This window comes from Chelonoidis abingdonii, chromosome 3 (assembly GCF_003597395.2).
Source record: "Chelonoidis abingdonii isolate Lonesome George chromosome 3, CheloAbing_2.0, whole genome shotgun sequence".
Classification (NCBI taxonomy): Eukaryota; Metazoa; Chordata; order Testudines; family Testudinidae; genus Chelonoidis; species Chelonoidis abingdonii.
The window spans coordinates 130,091,952-130,114,154 of NC_133771.1; the positions used below are offsets into that span (position 1 = coordinate 130,091,952).

Consider the following 22,203-nt stretch of genomic DNA (forward strand, 5'->3'; position numbering starts at 1 on the left):
CTGGCACTCCTGAGCCATTCTTTTTAGGGGACAGATCTGAGGAACTGTCTCAGATTAAGGTGTCAATAGAGGTGGTTTTGGAACAAACTGATACACTGAACATTATTAAGTTACCGGTATACGAGATGGTATTCACCTAAGAGTTCTGAAGGAACTCGAATATGACATTGCAGAACTACTAACTATGGTATGTAACTTATCACTTAAATTAGCCTCTGTACTAGATGACTGGCTGATAGCTAATGTAACACCAATTTTTCAAAAAGGCACCAGAGGTGATCTGGCAATAAAAGGCTGGTAAGCCTGACTTCAATACTGGGCAAATTGGTTGAAACTACAGTAAAGAACAGAATTATCAGACACATTGATGAACACGATATGTTGGGGAAGAGTCAACATGACTTTTGTAAAGGAAAATCATGCCTCATGAATCTATTAGAATTCTTTGAATGTGTCAAACATGTGGACAAGGGTGATCCAGTTGAGACAGGTGACTTTCAGAAAACATCTGACGAAGTCCCACATGAAAGGCTCTGAAGCAAAGTAAGCAGTCATGGGATAAGAGGGAAGGTCCTCTCATGGATAAGTATTTGGTTAAAAGATAGAAAACAAATGGTAGGAATAAAAAGTCAGTTTTCACAATCTAGAGTGGTAAATAGCAGGGTCCCCCAAGGATCTGCACTGGGACTTGTGCTGTTCCACATATTCATAAATGATCTGGAAAAAGGAGTAAACAGTGAGATACAAAGCTGGCAGATGAAACATTATTCAAGATAGTTAAGTCCAAAGCTGACTGCGAAGAGTTACAAAGGGATTCACAAAACTGGGTGACTAGGCAACAAAATGGCAGATGAAATTTAGTGTTGATAAATGCAAAGAAATGCACATTGGAAAACATAATCTTTACTATACATTTAAAATGATGGAGTCTAAATAAGTTATTACTGCTCCATAAAGAGATCTTGGAGTCATCATGGATCACTCTCTGAAAACATCAGCTCAGTGTGCACTGGCAGTCAAAAAAGCTAAAAGAATGTTATAAACCATTAAGAAAGTTACAGATAGTAAGACAGAAAATATCATAATGCCACTGTATAAATTGATGGTACACCAACACCTTGAATATTGCATGCAGTTCTGCTCATGCCATTTCACAAAAATATGTTAGAATTGGAAAAGGTACAAAGAAAAGCAACAAAAAATGATTAGGGGTATGGAACAGATTCCATATGAGGAGAGATTAAAAAGTCTGAGACTGTTCATCTTAGAAAAGAGACAATTCGGGTGGGGGAGGGGAGATATATCAGAGGTCTGTAAAGTCATAAATGGTGTGGAGAAAGAAAATAAGGAAGCATTATTTATACCTTCATAAGAACCTTGGATCACCAAATGAAATTAATAGACAGTAGATTTAAAACAAATATAAGGAAGTACTTCTTCACACAACACACAGTCAACCTGTGGAACAAAGTAAATGCCAACCATGATTTTAACAGCCACATTAACATGTTACTCATGTTTATTATTTCTTTTACTATTTTCCTAATTAAATGCATAGCTGAATTATAGGGAAGCAATGGACTCTAAATTCTAATAAGCAATGGACTCCACATTCTAATAAGGATATACAAGAATGCATATGTGCTGTGGCCATCTCCAATTACATTCTAAACATTAGCAACTTCACATATTTCTACAAAACAGTAGAAATGTAGTAAAATGTCTTAGATTTGAAGTGTAATGATCAGAAGACACACTAAACACAGTAAGTGACCTTGAATCAAAATACAAATATTTATCATGTGAATAATAAATAAAATTGGACTTTACAATACTTGTATTGTACAAGAGAAAGCCTCGAGCAGAATTGAAAAAGGAGCAAATGCAGGCAGAGGAAACCCATAACCAAACAGGGGAAATGGAAGGGAAGCACAAACATACACAGTGCCAAGGAAAAATACGAATTGGTAACTTTCACTTATCAAAAAAGGAGCCTGTCACAGAAGCAATCATTCAGTTGAAATGGTCTTGTTGCAAATCACACTTACTTTGATACGTCAAGCAGGAAGTCATTCAGTTCAGTCTGTTTGGCAAGACCCCTGCACACCTGAGGGAAACACATTATACATTGTTGATTATTCCAGGAGAGCACTGAACTCATAGTGAAACTGTAGGACAAACTTTTTTTATTGGTCTAATCTGTATATAGATAAACAAGCGTAAACAGCTATGTATAACAACATTGTAAAATGTACCAAAAAGCTAATACAGATTTGTGTGTCAGGCTTCAAATTTAAATATCTTTTTGCAAAGCTGTGGATACATTAACATGTATGAGCAATACGTTTCTCCATCTCTGCTAAAAAAAAAAATACTGCCTATTGTTCAATGCTGTAAAATTTGAGGTGCCATTGACTGGCATCTTTGGGTCCAGCTATGAAAAAGACGGTTACTCACCTTTGTAACTGTTGTTCTTCGAGATGTGTTGCTCATATCCATTCCAGTTAGGTGTGTGCGCGCCGTGTGCACGTTCGTCGGAAGATTTTTACCCTAGCAACACTCGGTGGGTCGGCAGGGCGCCCCCTGGAGTGGAGCCGCTATAGCGCCGGATATATACCCCTGCCAACCCAGCTGCCCTTCAGTTCCTTCTTGCCGGCTACTCCAACAGTGGGGAAGGAGGGCGGGTGTGGAATGGATATGAGCAACACATCTCGAAGAACAACAGTTACAAAAGGGTGTGAGTTTAAACCGTCTTTTTCTATTCGGCGTGACTTGCTTACATATCCATTCCTTAGTGATTCCCAGCCTTACGTTAGGTTGGTGAGGTCGGGATTGAAAAACGGGAGAATTAAAACTGTGAGGCAGCAAGGCTGCAGTATCTCTTGGGACTGTTGACCGAGCTAAAATGCGAAGCCAAGGGATGGACCGAGGAACCTGGAGCTGCGCGATAGATCTTCGTGGGTAGGTACACAGATCACGCAACGCGCAGAGAGCCCTGGAGCCCTGGGTAGAATGCAGGTTGATGTCGGCTGGAATATGTGAGCACCAATCTAACAAGTGTGGGTGCACGGTTCACCCCAAGGATGAATCCTCTTGAGAGAACAGGTAGGGCCTTCCTTCGGTCTTGCTTACTTGCGCCGAAGAGTTGGGGCGTGTTAACCAAAATTGGTTTGTCCGTTCAACATTGTGCGGGCGGGGCTTACAAGAACGGGGGTCCAGGAGTACAATGTTGGTCGCCATCCGTGAGTGTGGTTAACGAAAGGCCGAAACCCACCCTTAGGGAGGGAAAGCCAGGTTGTGGGTCGTAACTTGCACCGCTTGTGAACATATGTTGGCGGAAACAACCTAAAGGAGCCCTGGAGCTGAGACTTCGGTTTGCATTAAAAACTGGGCTACGAGGAAAGCTGTCTTCCAAAACAGGTTTAAGCAGCGGGAGCAGGGTCCCTTAACGGGGTCGACATGGAGGGAGGGAAACATAAAGTTCTAGTTAAAACCCAGGTGAGTCCCAGGTTGGGGCTGGGCGGCGTACCTAAGGGTGTATGCGCTCCAAGCCCTTGAGGAACCTCGAAACCATAGAGTGTGAGGACACAGAACGACCACCTTAGCCTGGGTGGAAGGTAGAGATGGCTGCCAAGTGTACCCTCGGCGATGACACTGCTAGGCCCTGCTGATGTAGACCAGAGGGTAGTCCAAAATAGAGGGGATCGAGACCTCAGCAGGAGTAAGATTTAAGCGTTTCGCACCTGTAGGAGAAATGCTTCCACCTGGCCAGGTACGTTGACCAGGTGGAAGGCTTCCTGCTACCCCGATAGTCACGTAGCAGCCACACCGTGAGGTGAAGAGACTGCAGGTCTGGGTGGCAAAGTCTGCCGTGGTCCTGAGGTATGAGGTCTGGGTGAAGTGACAGGGTAATTGAGTAGGCTATTGACAGGCCGAGTAACGTGGAGTATCAGTGCTGCCTGGACCACGCTGGAGTGATCATGATGATGTGCACCCTGCCCTTGCGAAGTTTGAGCAGGACCCAATGAGCCAGGGGAACGGTGGAAAGGCATAAAGGTGTTGGCCCTTCCACAGCATGAAGACAGCGTCCGAGATCGGTCCCGGGGAGAGACCTTGGAAGGAGCAGAACCTCGGACATTTCATGTTCTCGCGGTAAGGGAACAGGTCTATGTGGGGGAAAAATCCCCACTTCTAACAACAGAATGCATCACATCGGGCAGGGTGACCACTCATGAGACAGGAAAGACCTGCTGAGTCGAAGCGCCAAGGAGAAAGGATGCTACCAGATTTATCGAGTGGGCTATGCAAAAGTCCCAGAGATGGATGGCCTCCTGACAAAAGGAGGAGGACCATGTCCCTCCCAGGTTGTTTATGTACTACATGGCCGTTGTGCTGGCTGTAAACACTGAGATGCCACAGCCTCGCAGCTGCTGCTGGAACCCCTGGCACGCCAGGCGGACTGCTCTCATTTTTGGACATTGATGTGGAACGCCAGCTCCTGAGAAGACCAAAGGCCTTAAGTTCAAAGATTACTGAGGTGAGCACCTGAGCCGAGAGATGACGCATCCGTCATCAGGGACAGTGAGGGCTGGGGGGGATAGAGCGGCATCCCTGCCCACACCAGGGAGGGAGCTAGCCACATTCCAGGGAGCCTAGGGTGTTCGAGGGAATGGTGACTATAGTGACCATTGGGCCCCTGTCCGGGCGGTATGCGGATTTGAGCCAAACTTGGAGATGACAGAGGCAGAGCTTAGCGTGTTTGGTTGCAAACTAGCAGGCAGCCATGGGACCCAGGAGACCGAGACAAATGCGAGCCGAAGTCATTGGGAAAGTTTGCAGACCTCAGATGATCGGTGCCATCGCCTGAAACCGCAGCTGTGGTAAGCAGGATCTGGCTAGCTCGGAGTCCAGGATAGCCCCTAGGAAGTCTAACCTCTGTGTGGGAACCAGAGCGGATGTTTCCATAGTGATCATCAGGTCTAGACATGTGAACAGGTCCTTGAGGATGCCCACACGCTGAGTGACTTGTGTCTTGGAGTCTTCTCAGATAAGCCAATCGTCCAGATACGGAAAACGCATATCCGAGGTCGGTGGAGGTGGGTGGCGACTACGGCCACACACTTGGTTAATGCCTGTGGGGCTGTAGAAAGGCCAAACGGGCCACACACTTGGTTAAAGGGCCTGTGGGGCTGTAGAAAGGCCAAACAGCAGGACCGTAATGGAACTGAAGTACCATTGCGGAACGGTTGGCTAGAAAAGCGGAGGTATCTCCTGGTGCAGAGAGGAAGATGGCAGAGGTGAAAGTACGCGTTCCGTTCATAACAGAAGGTTCGGCAATACCAGTCTCCAGGATCTAAGGACAGGATAATGGTTCCCAGGGCTCCATACCAGCTCGGAACTCTAACCTTATCCATAAACTTGCGTTTGAGTCCTCGTAGGTCTAGGATAGGTCTGAGACCTCCCGTACGAGTCGGGGATTAGGGATAAGGGAGTAATTGCGCCCTTCGTTCCCATCGGCGTCTGCAAACCTCTTGTAAGCAGGAATTGTGCCTGAGAGAGGAGTCCCCTGAAGAGGAACAGGTGGAACAAATTGGATGGTGGTACGCCATACTTCACCATGTGTAGGGACAGCGAACTGAAGTTATCCTGGGACCTCCGCCAAAGAGAAAGTAAGAGTGGGATCCGCTCGTAACCGGTACGTTCCACCCCTCTGGGTGCGACCTTCACGAAAGTTCGTCTTTGGTCCCACAGCCAGTGATTGTTCGAGGGGCCTCGATCTTGGCCCTCTAGGGGTCCTGACGGTCGTCTGCTGCGACCACCTTCAGCGCGCCGTCTGCCCAAAAGTCTATCTGTGGCTAGGCACAGAGTGTGGCGTGTGGCTGGGGACGGAAAGGCCTGCAGTAGGTCGTCCGGCGTATGCACGCTGAGAGAGAGCGCATTAGGACTCTGTTGCCCTTCAAGAGCTTTGCAAGCCTGGGGTTGATTTCACCGCAAAAGAGGCCTTTACCCAACACAATGGTAAGTCGTGGAAAGCCGGAGGTTTGAAACCTGAAGCCATGAGCTGCTCTCTGGTAAGAGCCTGGAGTTCGGAGAAGCTCTCAGGCTGACTTTTCCCTTCCTCCAAGAGGGCAGTGAACTCTTGGGGGAGTCCTTGATGGAGGAGCTCCATAAATTTATCACGCGTTAATCCAGGTGTTATGAATTATAGGGGCTAAGCAGGCTTATTGATTTGCCACGCAGGGCTACAAGGCCCTTGCAGAATACACCTTGCAGCTGAGTAGGGGTCATTCGTCCTAGCCCCTCGATTTCGGGCTGGCGCCTGTTGGCCATGCCATTAAGGCCTTCGTTTTTCTTAACCAACTGAATGACTAGTGAGCAGGGAGGACTCGGATCAGACCAAGACAAGTAGTCTTTACCAACTTCCACGAGTACTGGCATTCGCCCTGGATGGTCCGACATAAAGCAGGTAAGGGCCCCTTCTAGTGGGGCAACCCACCAATAGAATGGTCCACGGTACCGGGTCCCCCACCTCCAGGACTCCTCCTGCACCTGGAGGTCCGCATGAGTGCTACCTCCATAGGGAGGTCCTGACCATGGAGCTCTCAGGTTGTTGGTGGGGCACTACCAGAATCGCAGTCCTGAGCATAAGAGCTGTCCTCGTGGGAAGACACTGATGCGTGTCCCAGATGGCCATGGAGGTGCTGAAAATCATGGGCAGAGTCTCTCTGACTCTACCAGACCTTGCCCAACTCGGCACCTGGGACCGGTACCGGAAGGCGCACCGGCACCTGGAACGAGATCCGGACCTGCGACCAGAGCGGTGCCGGGAGGTTGACCAAGATCTCGAGGTTGGGAGCGGCTACGGGAGTCACAGTGACTGTAGCGGTGCTGGGAGCCGGAACGGTGTCAAGATTATCGGGTCGGCGAACGGGACACCGACCTGTGCGGCAAGTGCGACCTATGCCGAGGAGAACAGCATCGGGACTGCAAGTGGCTTCGGGAGTGGGAGTGCCGATGGGACTTGGAGCGTCTGCGGGACCGTGATCATGAATGGTGCTGCTCTGCTGCGCAGACAGAGGATGGTCGTATCAAGGAGGCTTGCCAAGAGACTGTATTACCCACACCGGTGGTGCCGGGCGTTCAGGTAGCATCTATTCTGTCATGGCAATAAGATCCCTCGCCGTTGGAAATGTCTCCAGCGTGGAGGGAACAGTAAGCTCGACCACAGTGCGTACCGGGGAGCTGTCAGGCACCGGATTCAACGGCCCTTGTGGGACCGGGATCGACGGTGCTGATGTTGCCAGTGCCTCAGCAGGTGTTGGTGCCGGGTGATCCGGCTTAGACAGGCTCTCTCTCTGCGGTGCAGTTTGCATGGGAGCAGTAGGAGCAGGGAGCTCGACCACGGCGTGTGCCGGGGAGCAGTCAGGCACTGGATTCGACGGCCCTTGTGGGACCAGGATCGATGGTGCCGACGTTGACGGTGCCGCGGCAGGTGTTGGTGCCGGGCGATCCGACTTAGATGAGCTCTCTGGCTGCGGTGCCGTTGTCACGGAAGCAGCAGGAGCAGGAAGCTCAACCACGGCGCGTGCCGGGGAGCGGTCAGGCACTGGATTCAACGGCCCTTGTGGGACCGGGATCGACAGTGCCAATGTTGACGGTGCCGCGGCAGGTGTCGGTGCCAGGCGATCGGATTTAGAGTAGCTCTCTGGCTGCCGTGTAGTTGGCACGGAAGCAGCAGGAGCAGGAAGCTCAACCACAGTGCATGCCGGGGAGCAGGCAGGCACTGGATTGGACGGCCCCGCGGGACCGGAATCAACGATGCCGGCATCATCAGTGCCTCTGCAGGTGTCGGTGCTGGGCAATCTGACTTAAACGAGCTCTCTGGCTGCGGTGCAGTTGGCACAGAAGCAGCAGGAGCAGGGAGCTCAACCACGGCGCACATCGGGGAGCTGTCGGGCACTGGCAGGAGGACTCGTGGGCTTCCTCAACCTCAGGGAGAGGGAGCAGTGCTGAGTCGACTTCGGTGCCGGTAACGGCTGGTGCTGGCAGGGTCCAGTGCCGAGGAGGCGCTTCTGTCCGGCCGGTGGCCAGCGCTCGGTGCGACGGTGGAGGGTAAATGAAAGTGCCGGCTGCATGTTGTTCTCGTAAAAGCCTTCAAATGGGCAACTTAGCTGTGAATGCGATTTCCCCAAGCACCGCAAACAGAGTTCGTGTGCTGCTCCTGTCAGGCAACAAGCCTGTGGCAGGGCCAAGCACGATTAAAGAACCGGTGAGCCGGGCATGGATCGGCACCGGTTGCGGGGAAGGGCTACTCCCCGAACCCCGCTAACTATTACTAACTATGCTAGTAAAGAAAAAACATATAAGTATATAAATTATATATATTATAAGGATTATAAGTATATAATATATACACAAGAACTACGGAGTAGCTAGGGAAGTGGAGGTCAAGCTAAGCTGCGCTCCACTGTTCCAACGACCGACACGGGCGGTCAGAAGGAACTGAAGGGCGGCTGGGGTCGGCAGGTATATATTCGCCGGCCATGAGGGCGGCTCACTCCGGGGGCGCCCTGCCGACCCACCGAGTGTTGCTAGGGTAAAAATCTTCTGACGAACGTGCACGCGGCGCGCACACACCTAACTGGAATGGATATGAGCAAGCACTCGAAGAACCAATTTAAATACTGCACTTCCATAACAAATTCTACAGCCTTGCTGGGAATGCTAATAGCATTTGTTTCCTTTATCCCTTATCCTGTTCCTTCATCACTTCTCTCAGCTTGCCAAAAGAAGCCCATAAAGGCACCTAATGAGTGAAGTGAAGCAGAATTGCTAGACTCCCCTTTCCCATGCTCTTTCTTTGGGGAAGTCAACAGGATTACAGAGATTGAATACAATTAACAGTGCAGAGAAAGGAAAATATTGCTAGATGAAGTGAGGACTTTGAACCCCATTGCTACTTCATCAGATTTCATATTCATTTCATAGTAGTTGACAAAAGAATTTTACTCCTAGAATGTGCAGGAAGTTTTGTAGAAAGAATAAAGAAAACGGACCTTTACCGCTATGCACCTTTTATATCATAAAATATCATTCCAATCTGATAATTCTTTATGCACATGCAAAGTGGACATAAATAAATACACAAAATGTGAAGAATCAGACCCATCGTTTCTACTTAGATTTACTCTATGGCTCCTTAAAAGTGCTATGAAACAATTAACAATTAGGCTAAGGGATGACTTGATCACAATCTCTGGAGAACAAAATTTTGATAATCAGTTCTTGAGTCTAGCAGACAATGGTATAACATGATCCAATGGATGAAGCTGAAATAAAAAGAAATTCAGACTGGAATAAGGCATACATTTTTAACAGCGAGGACAATTAGCCACTGGAACAATTAGCCATTGGAACTATTGGTGCTAGTAGAATCTCCATCACTGTCAACTTTTAAATCATGATTAGATAGTTTTCTAAGTTATGGGTTCAGACTTTTAAAGGAATTTAGGCATTGCTGCACTGAGTCTTGCAATGCCTAACTGGTTTAGGAGCCTACATCTCATTTTTCAAAATGGATTTAGGCACTTAATCAAGGGGATAGACAATGGGATTTAGGCTCCTAACTGCCAAAATCCCTTTTGAATATAAATTTTAGGCTCCCAAATCAGATGTTGCAAAGCTGAGCACAGCAACTCCTAAATACCTTTGAACTCTGGGCCTTGCTCTAGTTCAAACAGGAATTCATTCAGGGCTCTCCTATGGCCTATATTATGCACACGATCAGATTAGATGACAACAATGGTCCCTATAAGCCTAGTCTACGAATTCAGACTCACCTGTACTTGATGTATTGCTACCGAGGCCCATGCAAGATTTGCTGTTGCAACCTGAAACAAAATATAAGAAACTAACCTTGAGGAAGTCCAGTAAATTTCAAATCAGTTCTATCATACCGTTTTTTTGATCCAGCTGCTAAATGTCTTTCAATATTCTAACACTTTACCTGCTGAGATGTTTTAGATCACCGGCAGGGAACTATATTTTGTAGGAGAGGGAGGACACACAATGAATTTATTAAAGGTGTAACATGACTATCAGTGGTTCATTGTTCTAAAAGAGTATTCAGGTCACACACAGGAAGTATTTAATACTTCTAATTTGTTTTGTGCCGTTGTGTGGCTCACAGAGCTGTGCTCTCCAGAGGCAGCATGGAAGATTCACCCCCAACAAATACAAGACAGAAGCAGCCCTTCCTAGAACTCAAGAGGGGCTTTAAAAACTACATTTCATACATTGTTAAAAAGTTTCTGCCACACAGTGAAAGATCCCATGACAATGAAATATTCTTCGTGAGGACCAATCCATTAAACAACTAATATTTCTAAGGGAAAATCTCTGCTTGTGGACAGACACTGCTTTTTTCATTGCCATTTGTGTTGCAGAAGAATTGGATATGACCACTAAAACAAGACTACTGTTTAAAATATGTCAGTTTCTGTACAACATTTCAAACAAATGTCATATAATTTGTAGTTAACTAAGTTTAAATAAGATGTGCTATCAGGCACACTCTCCTGTCCTTAGAGCACACAGGTTTTGTTGTGAACCAACAGAACTGTAAAAAGTCTACTGCTATATACTCTATTACAGTATTTCTCAAGCTGGGGTGTGTGGACCACTGGGGTTCCCCGAGGGTACCCCAGGGGGTCCGCAGGCCCTGCTGATCAACTCCTCCCCCTCCTTTCCAGTGCCTCCTGCACCCAAACTCTCTCCCAGAGCTTGCATCCTGCATCCACTCCTGTGAGTGAGGGTGGAGGAGAGAGGGAGGGGAGATGGAGTGAGTAGGGGTGGGGCCTCAGGGAAAGGGTGGAGCCTCGGGGAAGGGGCAAAGGCTGAACAGGGCGCCTGGGGGTCCCTGAAAACTCTTACATCAAAATGGGGGTCCTCGGGTTCCTAAAATTTTAGAACTACTGCTCTATTAATATATATATGTCCTATAGAAGATTCTGTAGCTTTTTTAACTGCATAACTGTTGCATACAATGTTTTGTGAGATAAAATTAAAAAGATTAAAAGGATACAAGCTACCTTAAAAATGCTTAGATTAGAATTAAAACATTTTATGAAGCATTATTTATTTCTTAACATAAAGCTAATGCATTATTGGAAATGTGGCAATTAGTTTAAAGTAGGTCCCAAATGTAAACAAACTGTCCAATATACACACAGCTTTGTACAGAACAAAATATGTGTAAGACCTAAAGAACTATGGTTTTATTAACTTTTAAAGTTACTCTAGGGAAGGTGAGGTTACTCACTCTGTGTAGTAACTGTAGTTCCACAGCTTTAGTGCTTCGGCACAAAGAGAAGAGGATCTTGCCAACCATCATTGGTTGACGTAAAACATGCAAGCTATGCTGTCTGTCATGATATTAACAGATTTGTCTCTGATTCCTGACTGTCCTTGGCTCCAGAAGGTTGATGTGTAAACGACCTTCTTGGGCAGACCATCTGACATAAATGGTGTATGTCCCTAGATAAGCCTCCCAACCCAACGATAAAGTTAAATCTGTCTTTAAGGTGATGGTTGGAGCTGGCTGGATAAAGAGGACACTGACACAGACATTGTGAAGGTTCTTCAGTATATAAACTGGAAGCAGAAAAGGCATCACCTTGCATGACATGTTATGACAGTGTCTACCTCTGTATGTCCCAGAAGCTGAAGACAATTTCTTCTCAAGTCCAGGGGCTTATATGAATCTTTGCAATGAGGTTTGAATGGGTCGAGAATGAGTCCATGGGTAGGTAAGCTCTGGATGCTACTGTGTCTAAGGAGGTCCCTATGAATTCTATCCTTTGTAGAGGGGGCAAAGTGGACTTTTCTACACTGACCTGGAGACCTAGCCTGAGGAAAAGGACAAAGCTGTCTTCATGGTGGAAAGAACCTCACAGAAAGACCAGCCTTTGAGCAGCCAATTGTTGAGGTATGGAAAAACTATCATCACTCTCCAACACAGTCAGGCAGCAACCACTGCCAATACCATTGAGAATACTCATGGAGCTGAGAAAAGGCTGAATGGAAGTACCCAATACGGGAAGTGGTCTCGGCTGACCAGAAATCAAAAGAATCTTGTTGTGAGATGGGTGAATCGTGATATGAAAACATGCATCCTGAAGGTCGAGGGCCAAAAACCATTCACCGGGATCCAATGATGGACTTTTTAGCTGCAAGGGTCCCCATTCCAAATTTCTGTGCTTTCACTAAGATGTTCTCAAGTTTTAGCTCTAGAATAGGTCTCCACTCTCCATTCTTCAATGGGACCAGAGAATACTTGGGAGTAAAATCCCTTCCCCCTGTGCTGAGCAGGAACTAGTTCTATGGCTCTTAAGCATAAAAGGGAACCAATTTCTTGTCTCAAGTATTTGTGAAAGGGATCCTTGAAAATGGACAGGGAAAAGGGGTGAGGAAGGAGATGCACATAAAATGAATGCAGTAACCTGATCTTATAACCTCCAAGTTCAAGTGGTGAGTCAGGTGATCCCAGGGAGACATGTAATTCCAGCAGCTGTGTCAAACCTGGCACCAATAAATGCTCAGTACTCAGAGGAGGGGAGACTCAGGATCATCTGAAACTAACAGGTAGTTGGAATATCTAAACTCCTGCAAGACCATGTGGGTTAGCGGTACTGAGAAAGCAGTCTACCTGGATGAGTGTGTTGCAGTGGAAGTCGTTGGTACCAACAATGTTCACTGCCTCAAAGAGAGTGTGGTCTGAGGTGGCTTTTTCAACTGAAAGAGTCATTGCGCTAGGTACCAGAGGTACCTAGCGCAATGACTAGGTAAGTAGCAAGCTGTTTCTCTCTGTTGCCCTGATTATGTTTTGATGGTACGAAAAATGGTTTAGGTACCGATGCACACTTGGAATCGGGGCTCCTAGAGGAACTCAGAGTCTTAAAAGTCTTATTGGTACAGGAGGAGCATGGAGCCTCAAATAGTATCTAGCCCAGAACCTGACTTGGACATGGTCAACTTGTGAGAAAATCAAGATCTTTTTGAAACAGGCTCTTTGTGAGGAGAGGTATAACTCATTTTCTGGAAGGCATTCCCAGAATGTGGTGTCATGGTAGAAAGGGCACTTTGTTCACTTGGAGACTCAACCTGGGTCTGAGGCTGGGTGAAGAGAGCTCTCTATGATAAAGAATTGCAGTCTCTCAGTTTTCCAAGCCACAGGACTGATGCAGTTAAGGCATGTCAATTTCACAGCCAACAGTACATAAGGGAGTGATGTGGCCGTCATCACGTCCAACTGCCTTTGACTGCCCTAACCTGATAGATCAAATACTCATTTTGCCAGGTGTACTGGAGATGGCTTTTCTGTGGGAGACTAAGTAAGATTCAAACCTCTAACCTTCAGGATTGTAGTCAAGGAGCTTAATCACTCAGCCACCATACCTCGAATAGCACTACACCTCAGCTCTGAAAGGCTGAACAGAAATTGCATTTCTGAGGAATGTGCATGCCCCCAGATAAGGAATGCACCAGGAATGTCTGCTGCTAACCAGGATAGCCTATTGGTAGGTGAGGCAAAACATGAATCTTCGTGATCCTGGCATACCCCCACATCTGGAGGGAAAACCTCCCAAAAGAGGCGGGGGAGGACCCTGAACAGGCACTGCCACCAAACATCTCTGATCAAATACATGCACACTTGAAGGGGAGCAACCATAAGCACAGTACACAAAAAATAAATGCTTCTTAAAAGCTGACCATTTGAGCTCTGAGTAACTTGTTAAAGTCCTTTTAAACAGGAGCAGTTTCATTCTGTAACACTAGTTCATGCACTTGCAATAGCCTGAGCTTTGGAAGGGAGGATCAGAGAAAAGGTGTTGACAACATCTATAAAATCTATTATTTTAAAATTCATAATCAATAAACAATTGGTAACAATATGCTTGAAATTATTTCCACAAGATGGAACAAAACAATTAGAGAATTTTGTGTGTATGAAATGAATCTTCCCATTCAGAATACCAATAAGCATCAACCAGCCTTATAAAGCCCACTCTCCAAGTAGGTAACAAGGCTCAGTTACAAAAAATATCGAAACAAAATGAGGAAAGAAAGAAGTCTAGGGTCAGAAGTAGCTGGCATCACCTTGAAGAGGGAAATTCAAAATAAAACAATTGCGGCATTTTAGGCCTTACCTCCTGGTGACTGAGATGGAAGGCTTCTTTGCCCCAATGCCGATAAAGCTCCAGGATACCAATCAAATCACCAATTGCAGTAACAATCGGCAAACAAAGAACAGATTGGATACGAGTCCCTGATTCCAGTCCAGTACCTTTGGGAAATCGTTCATCCTAAAAAGTGCAAACAATGTTTCATCAAATGTAAATATTATAACATTAATATAAAAAAATATATCAACATTTCTCTCTCAGCTGGCTGAAACACTTAGCACAAACAGCTAAACCCTTCACATTCAAGAATTCAATCAAAAATGTCTCTCCATGGTTATTTTACAAATAGAAATGACCTTATCCAAAGTTAGAGTCACTTATAGTAACAGATGCAAGTTTTTTTTTTTTTTTTTTTTTTTTTTTTTTTAAAGTACAACTCTTTTACCCTCACGCTCAGCAGAAACAGTATTTTATTGCTGAGGCTAGTCTGGACAATGGTAGAAAGAAAACTAAATACACGGGTAACTGCAGCTATGTCTACACTACTGCGGTAAGTCGACCTAAATTATGCTACTCCAGCTACGTGAATAATGTAGCTGGAGTTGACGTAGCTTAGGTCCACTTACTGCTGTGTCTACACTGTGCTGGGTCAATGGGAGACACTCTCCTTTCATCTTCCCTGATTCCTCTCGTTCCGGTGGAGCACTGGAGTCGACAGGAGAGCATTCTTCACTAGACCCGCTAAATCGATCCCCAGTGCATTGATTATAGCAGCATCGATTCTGCAGTAGTGTAGACATAGCCTCTGAATTGAATTGCAGCAACTCAAACCACAGGATTACCAGGCAGGCAATAGTCTCTGTGGGAGTAAGTAATCAAAGCCTAAGGCACTCACTAGGTGCCAAAGGCTCCATGGAGACACAAATCTGCACTAACAATTCCCAAACTATGCCAATACTGAGAACAGAAGTGTTTTCTCTCTACACCTATGCAAGACAGAAAGGCTCTTCCCCATATCTTGTTGTGTTTTACCACCCATCCTTAGTATACCTGTTCTGAAACTTGTGCAAAAGTTACAGGAAAGAATGTCATGACTACGAACTGCTACCACAAAGAGGTCCAGTCTACCAAGCTGTGCCATTAATAAGATTGCCCCAGGCTTTACAGACTAAAGGCCCCATGAAAGGGAACTTATGAATAGAAAAATTACCCATACATTATTTTTTACTGGGGTTGTAACTGATCCCGAGTTGTAACTGTGGGCCCACACTCTTGAGCACTAGCCCTTTAATTCTCTACTCTGAACAGATGATCCTTTCAGTGTGCCCCAGGGAAAGCAGAACTCCCCTCCTAGCTTGGCGAATGTGCTGTAGTGGAAAAAAAAAATGCCTTCCTCACCCCAAATAAGGTGATCAGTTTCCCGATTAGCATGACAGCGAAGATCAATCTGAATGTCAATCATCGCCTGAAAACAATTGTCACTCAAGCCAATGGTAAATAATTCCTCCCTCAGGCAACCCCAAAGGAAGGAGAATGTGGAGAACTTCAGGTTGTCAGCAAGGAACATACCAGGAGGATCCTACTTCCATTGGCAGACTCTTTTAGTGCCTGCATGATCCCTCTCCATGCAAGCAAGTCAGCATATAAGGGCCTGCTGCTTCCCCTTGTTGAAACACTCCCAAAGCCTCTGGAACCCATTCACCATGGTCAATAACCCCTTGTAGAAAAGCAAACAAGAATAAGGGGTCTGGAAGGAGAGGAAAACAGGCCCAGTGGAAACAGACCTTGCACTTTTCCCAAATCCAACCCACAGGCCACCCTAACACTGCTTACACTCCGCTGAGATGGAGCGCCTGAATTCTAGAAGAACATAAATTAAATAGAAAAGATTTCTTCTGAGCCAAAAGTGAATGAGTCGGCACATATGGATATGCACAATCTTTGCAAATAAAGAGCTATCTGATAAGAGAAAAGCTGCCATGCTATACTGGTGCTCTGGTGAGAGTGTAAACCAGAAGATAACACTCATACATTTTCCCCCACAAAAACTCTATAATTTAATTATGAATATGAACTATACATATAAAACATTAAGGTATTCACTGAAAACTACTGAGAAAATTTTAAAGTAATGCAAGTAGTGTCATGTATTAAATCAAAATTTGGTTGGCTACGTGCTAGTTAACAGAGTGCCAGTCACTTTAGCAGTCGGGCTTGGCATACTGCCTGTTCTGAGGGCTAGGAAGGGAATTTTTGGCTGATCATGCTTTTTTCCCCATGGATTTTTATTGCACAGAAGTGTTCTTTCCCTCATCTGGCACAAAAAAGTTACTTTTTTAAAAATGTGTAACATTTGTAAAAGTCAAAAAAATATATAGGGAAGAGTTTTTATTAAACCAATCCAGACAGAGAATTCATGCTTCTGGTCAGACACTACTAGTAGCAATGTAAATTATTTACTATATGAATAATCCAGTTTACATTTCAACAGTAATACATTTTTTGGAAAAAAATGTATGTATCTCTTTAAAAAGAGAAAGTAATTTACCCCCAGAATATCTTCTACTAATAAAGTTTTTCTATATTTGGCTACATATGCAGATATTGTGGTTCCAAGTGCAATGGGCCCTGCAGGAATGAGCTGTGGTTGTCCTTCCTTAGCTCCCGGAGGTGTGAACACACAGAGGCTCTAATCAGAAGAAAGAAAGAAAATGCCATTAGAAAGTTTCACTGTACTTGTACAGTAATTTGTGTTATGTACAATAAATAAGAAGAAGAATTAAAGGATAAATTAAAATAATTTAGGTAGATCCATTTTTAAGATGACAACAATGAAACTGAGGTGGACTGATAAACTCAGCTTAATTCTATCAACAACTGCATCAAGAGATAATAGCAAATTCATCCCTGGCATAAATGGATGCAACACCTATTGTAGTCAATATCAGCTGTGCTCACTTACATCAGAAATAGATTCTGCCCTTTTGAATACATTATGTATCGTATAGAACTCCAGAGCAGTAAGTGACCAGATAACAGAAAACTACTCTTTTGTCAAGGATACATTTACTTCCATCTTTTCATAGAAAAGTTTTAACAAACACGGATAACTCCAAGTTCTAATTTCTCTTTCCCGTTACTTCCCCATCTCTGTTTCCATGGTCAGGTGGCTTTGGCCCTGAATCTGCAATTGTATCCAGGTAGATCGATATTTGAACCAATGTGGAGCACAACTGACGACAGTGGGGCCTCTGAGCAAGTATGAAAATGTCCCCCTGCATGCATTCTGATTTGCTGGCTTTGCTACTCAAGATCAATCCAAGCTGATTATGTTGCTGAAGACTCAGAATTAGTTATGACAACTTTCACTTTATGAAAGCTCTCCACAAAACAATGACTTTTTTTTTTTTTATATAAAGCTGAAGTATAAACCAAGGTAGCATTAGTAAAGTAAATGGGGTCAGCACAGGAAAAAGCTGCTGGTTACATAGCTACAACTGCAGCATTAAGGCCTAAGGGAGACTAAATTAGAACATCTATGTTTTCCCTCTTTATTATTAAAATCAAACATTAAATTACAAAAAATAAATAGACTGAACACAACCACAAGCATACACAGAGGCTAACCTGCCAGCCCTCCGAGTGCCCATCTCCCACTGGGAGTTTAGGAGAGTCATGTTCACAAGGATTTTAGGATCAACTACATACTGCAAGGAATAATCACATGCTGTAAGGCAAATGGACTAGATGATCATCATCTTCCATTTCATGAGTCTATGGAAGTAGTTATGGCTTTCTGTAAGGTATTTATTGCTAGACGCATGAAACAATTTCCCAGCCTGCCATGAATCAAAGTAGCACCATTATCTTCAACAAGGAACTAGCCCACAGTTTTAGTACTATTTGCCTGTTTGTTATTGCAATGACAGTGCTGTTTGAGTTACTGTTTTTTGTTGGTCACTACTTCAGAGCTATCTGGCTTTCTTCACTAGCCAGTTGACACTGTACTAGCTGTACAATTTGAAGGTTTGCTCGGTCACTCAAAAGCTTCTGACAGGCTGCCACTAGTGGCTGAAATACTGGGAAAATCATGCGCATCAGCAAGAAAATTAGCTAAAATTGTGATTAATGGATTAAATAATTATTTAAGTTGCATTTCTAGAGAGCAGGACCATTCAACTTAATTTACTCTTTGCTTGTTAGTAAAAATATATCCACAAATATACCGTTCTCTACGTCAGAGTGTTATTTTCTCTTCCCTGCTCCTAACCACTTCCCCTTTAAAATAATTTCTTTTTACTTTTCAAATAATCAGACATCCAAAGTTGAATGGCAAAGCAACATGTTAGTGATTGTCATGTAAAAGTCATGTAAGACAGTTATATGCACAGGAACCAGAATGATATTTCAAATCTTAAGTGAAATCCTGGCTCTACTGAAATCAATAGCAAAATATCCATTGACTTCAAGGGGCCAGGATTTCATGCCCTTATCTTTAGCTACTTTAGGTAATTATATGGCCTGATACCCATCACAACCACCCGCAGTGAGGTAGGGCAGTACTATCACAATCATTCTACAAATGGGGAACAGACACACAGAGAGGCTGGGGGTATGTCTACACTATGGGATTATTCCGATTTTACATAAACCGGTTTTGTAAAACAGATCGCATAAAGTTGAGTGCATGCAGCCCCACTAAACACATTAATTCGGTGGTGTGCGTCCATGTACTGTCGATTTCAGGAGCGTTGCACTGTGGGTAGCTATCCCATAGCTATTCCATAGTTCCTGCAGTCTCCCCCGCCCATTGGAATTCTGGGTTGAGATCCCAATGCATGATGGTGCAAAATCAGTGTCACGGGTGATTCTGGGTAAACGTCGTCACTCAACCCTTCCTCTGTGAAAGCAACGGCAGACAATCATTTTGTGCCCTTTTTCCCCTGGATTGCCCTAGCAGACGCCATAGCATGGCAACCACGGAGCCTGTTTTGCCTTTTGTCACTGTCACCGTATGTGTACTGGATGCGGCTGACAGAGGCGGTACTGCAGTGCTACATAGCAGCATTCATTTGCCTTTGCAAGGTAGCAGAGATGGTTACCATCCCTATTGCACTATCTGCCATTGTAAATTGGCAATGAGATGATGGTTATCAGTCATTTTGGACCGTTTGCAATTGGAAATTGGCAATGACGGTTATCAATCATTTTGTACCGTCTGCTGCTGTCACGGGTGCTCCTGGCTGGCCTCGCTCAGGTCGGCCGGGCGCAGGGACAAAAATGGGAATGACTCCCGGGTCATTCCCTCCTTTTATGTTTTGTCTAAAATAGAGTCAGTCCTGCTAGAATATGGGGAAGTGTACTGAGAGCCAGAAGCACACCCGCTCCGGATCAGAGCCCAGAGATCCCGCAGAAATGATTGAGCTGCATTGCCATTCTAGAGGGTGCCCTGCAACAACCCCACCCATTGCTTCCCTCCTCCCCCCACCCTCCTGGGCTACCGTGGCAGTCGTCCCCCATTTGCGTGATGAAGTAATAAAGATGCAGGAATAAGAAACACTGACTTTTTAGTGAGATAACAATGAGGGGAGGCAGCCTCCGCTGCTATGATAGTCCAGAAGTACAGAATCTTTTCTTTAGACATGAAAGGCAGGGGGGCGATGGGAGCTCAGGTTCCAGCTGCTATGATGAGGACGTTACCAAGCATTTTGTACCGTCTGCCAGGAATGACAGGAGTCATTCCCATTTTTACCCAGGCACTCCCGGTCGACCTCACTGAGGCCAGCCAGGAGCACTCATGGGATTGATGACGGTTTCCACCATTTTGTACCATCTGCCATCAGGAAAGGAAGGGGAGGGATTCTGCTTCAGCACTGCAGCACCACGTCTACCAGCAGCATGCAGTAGACATACGGTGACATTGCAAAATGGCAAAAACGATTTTTTCTTTTCTTTCACAGCGGGAAGGAAGGGTAATTCACGAGATATACCTGAACCACCAGACAATGTTTTTGACCCTACAGGCACTGGAGCTCAGCCAAGAATGTAAAAGCTTTTCGGAGACTGCACGGACTGTGGGATAGCTGGAATCTCAGTCCTCCTCCCTCCTCAGGATGTCCATATAATTCTTTGGTTTTCCTTTACCCTTGTCACGCAGCACTGTCCTGTGTCCTGCTGTGGCCTCTGTCTATCATAGCCTGGAGATTTTTTCAAATGCTTTGTCATTTTGTCTTCTGTAATGGAGCTCTGATAGAACAGATTTGTCTCCCCATACGCGATCAGATCCAGTATCTCCCGTACGGTCCATGTTGGAGCTCTTTTTGGATTTTGGGACTGCATGGCCACCCGTGCTGATCAGAGCTCCACGCTGGGCAAACAGGAAATGAAATTCAAAAGTTCACGGGCCTTTTACTGTTTATCTGGCCAGTGCATCCAAGTTCAGATCGCTTTCCAGAGCAGCCACAATGGTGCACTGTGGGATACTGTCCAGAGGCCAATACCATCAATTTGCAGCCACACTAACCTTAATCCGACACGGCAATACCGATTTCAGCGCTACTCCTCTCGTGGGGGAGGAGTACAGAAACCAGTTTAAAGAGCCCTTTATAGTGACATAAAGGGCCTTGTTGTGTGGATGGGTGCAGGATTAAATCAGTTTAATGCTGCTAAATTCGGTTTAAACGTGTAGTGTAGACCAGGCCTAGGTGACTTCCCAGTCACACAGGAAGTCTGTGGCAGAGCACGGAAACACATTCTGGCTTTCCAAGTCTGAAACCTAGTGCTCTAGCCACTGGACCATCCTTTTTTATATATTCTTTTCATTAATAAAACCAAAAGCACTTTTTGAAGAGACTCTTTTTAAATAGGCAAGGGGTGGCTTATTATTAGTTTGGTGCTGAAACCATTAGTCCAAATAGTTTGATTTATTTCAATAGCAAAATTAAGTAAAACTGTTTTAACCAATAACAATATGCAAGATTTCCATACAGTAAGTAACAGTAATGCTAAACAGCATTATGATTTTTGGTAAGAAATAGACAGGAAATATACTAAGGATGAAAGATCTTTATTCATACAAAATGTCCCTATTAAAAATTATGGAAACAAAAATCAGAAAATATAGAATATTTAGGGAATGATTTCTCCCAATAGAATGTATTTGCAAGCTTTTTCATTAGGCATCAGAAAGTCTTAATTGTCCAGACACATATGCAGTCATATGATTGCACTGATTAATTTGACCGTCAGATGCTGCTTTCATTAAGTCTATTATAGGGATTAAATTTCCCAAGCTTCAAATACTATCACACATTACTTTTAAGGATAATTAATATTAATGAATTTGTCTATATCCTAGGTATATCAAACCTAAAGATTCCTGTGCCAACAGTGGAAAGTGATACTGCATGTACTCTTCCGCTATGAGAGAATCAAACTGTTCAGAACAGAGCATCACCTTGAAAGCCAGAACAAAAACACCACCTCCTTTCTGAGGTCCTTTTATTTTCCTAAAATGGTTTCAGTCTGGACATAAGGTTGAATCAGGGAATTAACAGTAATTTTGTTATTATTTAAATATTACAGTGCCTTAGATATGAATGACCCTTTGTAGACAAAGCAGCAGCAAATCCCAGTAGATCTCATAATCTCAGGGCCTGATCCTGGAAACACCTCAGACACAGGACTTACCACCATAAGTAGTCCCAGCCAACTGATTCCTCATTTGATAGGTTCTTGTGTTATATCTGATTGTTGTTTGTTTTACAGCACCCAAACTGTGCTAAGCATGTTATTAAAACACCAGAAAGACAGGTCCCTATCCTGAAGAGTTCACAATATAAGTCGATATGACATGGGTACAAAACACAAAGTAAGGGAGTAGCAAGGGGCCAGAAGGACAACGGCGACAAATACAGAATCATGAGCTGACTTTGGTGGTGCTTAATGCATCTTGTGAATTTTTTCATGTATTAAATGTTTTGTCAGGTGGGAGTTTTGACTATGCAAAGGGGGACAAAGA

General features: G+C 44.8%; 1 protein-coding gene across 2 annotated transcripts in view; it reads right to left on the bottom strand.

Annotated features, from left to right (window-relative positions):
- The window catches only part of PDE10A (phosphodiesterase 10A), a 309,321-nt gene that overhangs the window by 60,322 nt on the left and 226,796 nt on the right, over positions 1-22,203 (bottom strand). For both annotated transcript variants that reach the window (XM_075064099.1, XM_032790920.2), the window contains exons 6-9: positions 16,732-16,872; positions 14,208-14,363; positions 9,840-9,890; positions 2,049-2,107 (exon numbers count right to left, since the gene is read on the bottom strand). In XM_075064099.1, the coding sequence (XP_074920200.1) occupies positions 2,049-2,107; positions 9,840-9,890; positions 14,208-14,363; positions 16,732-16,872 (407 nt within the window). The remainder of the gene's footprint in view (positions 1-2,048; positions 2,108-9,839; positions 9,891-14,207; positions 14,364-16,731; positions 16,873-22,203) is intronic.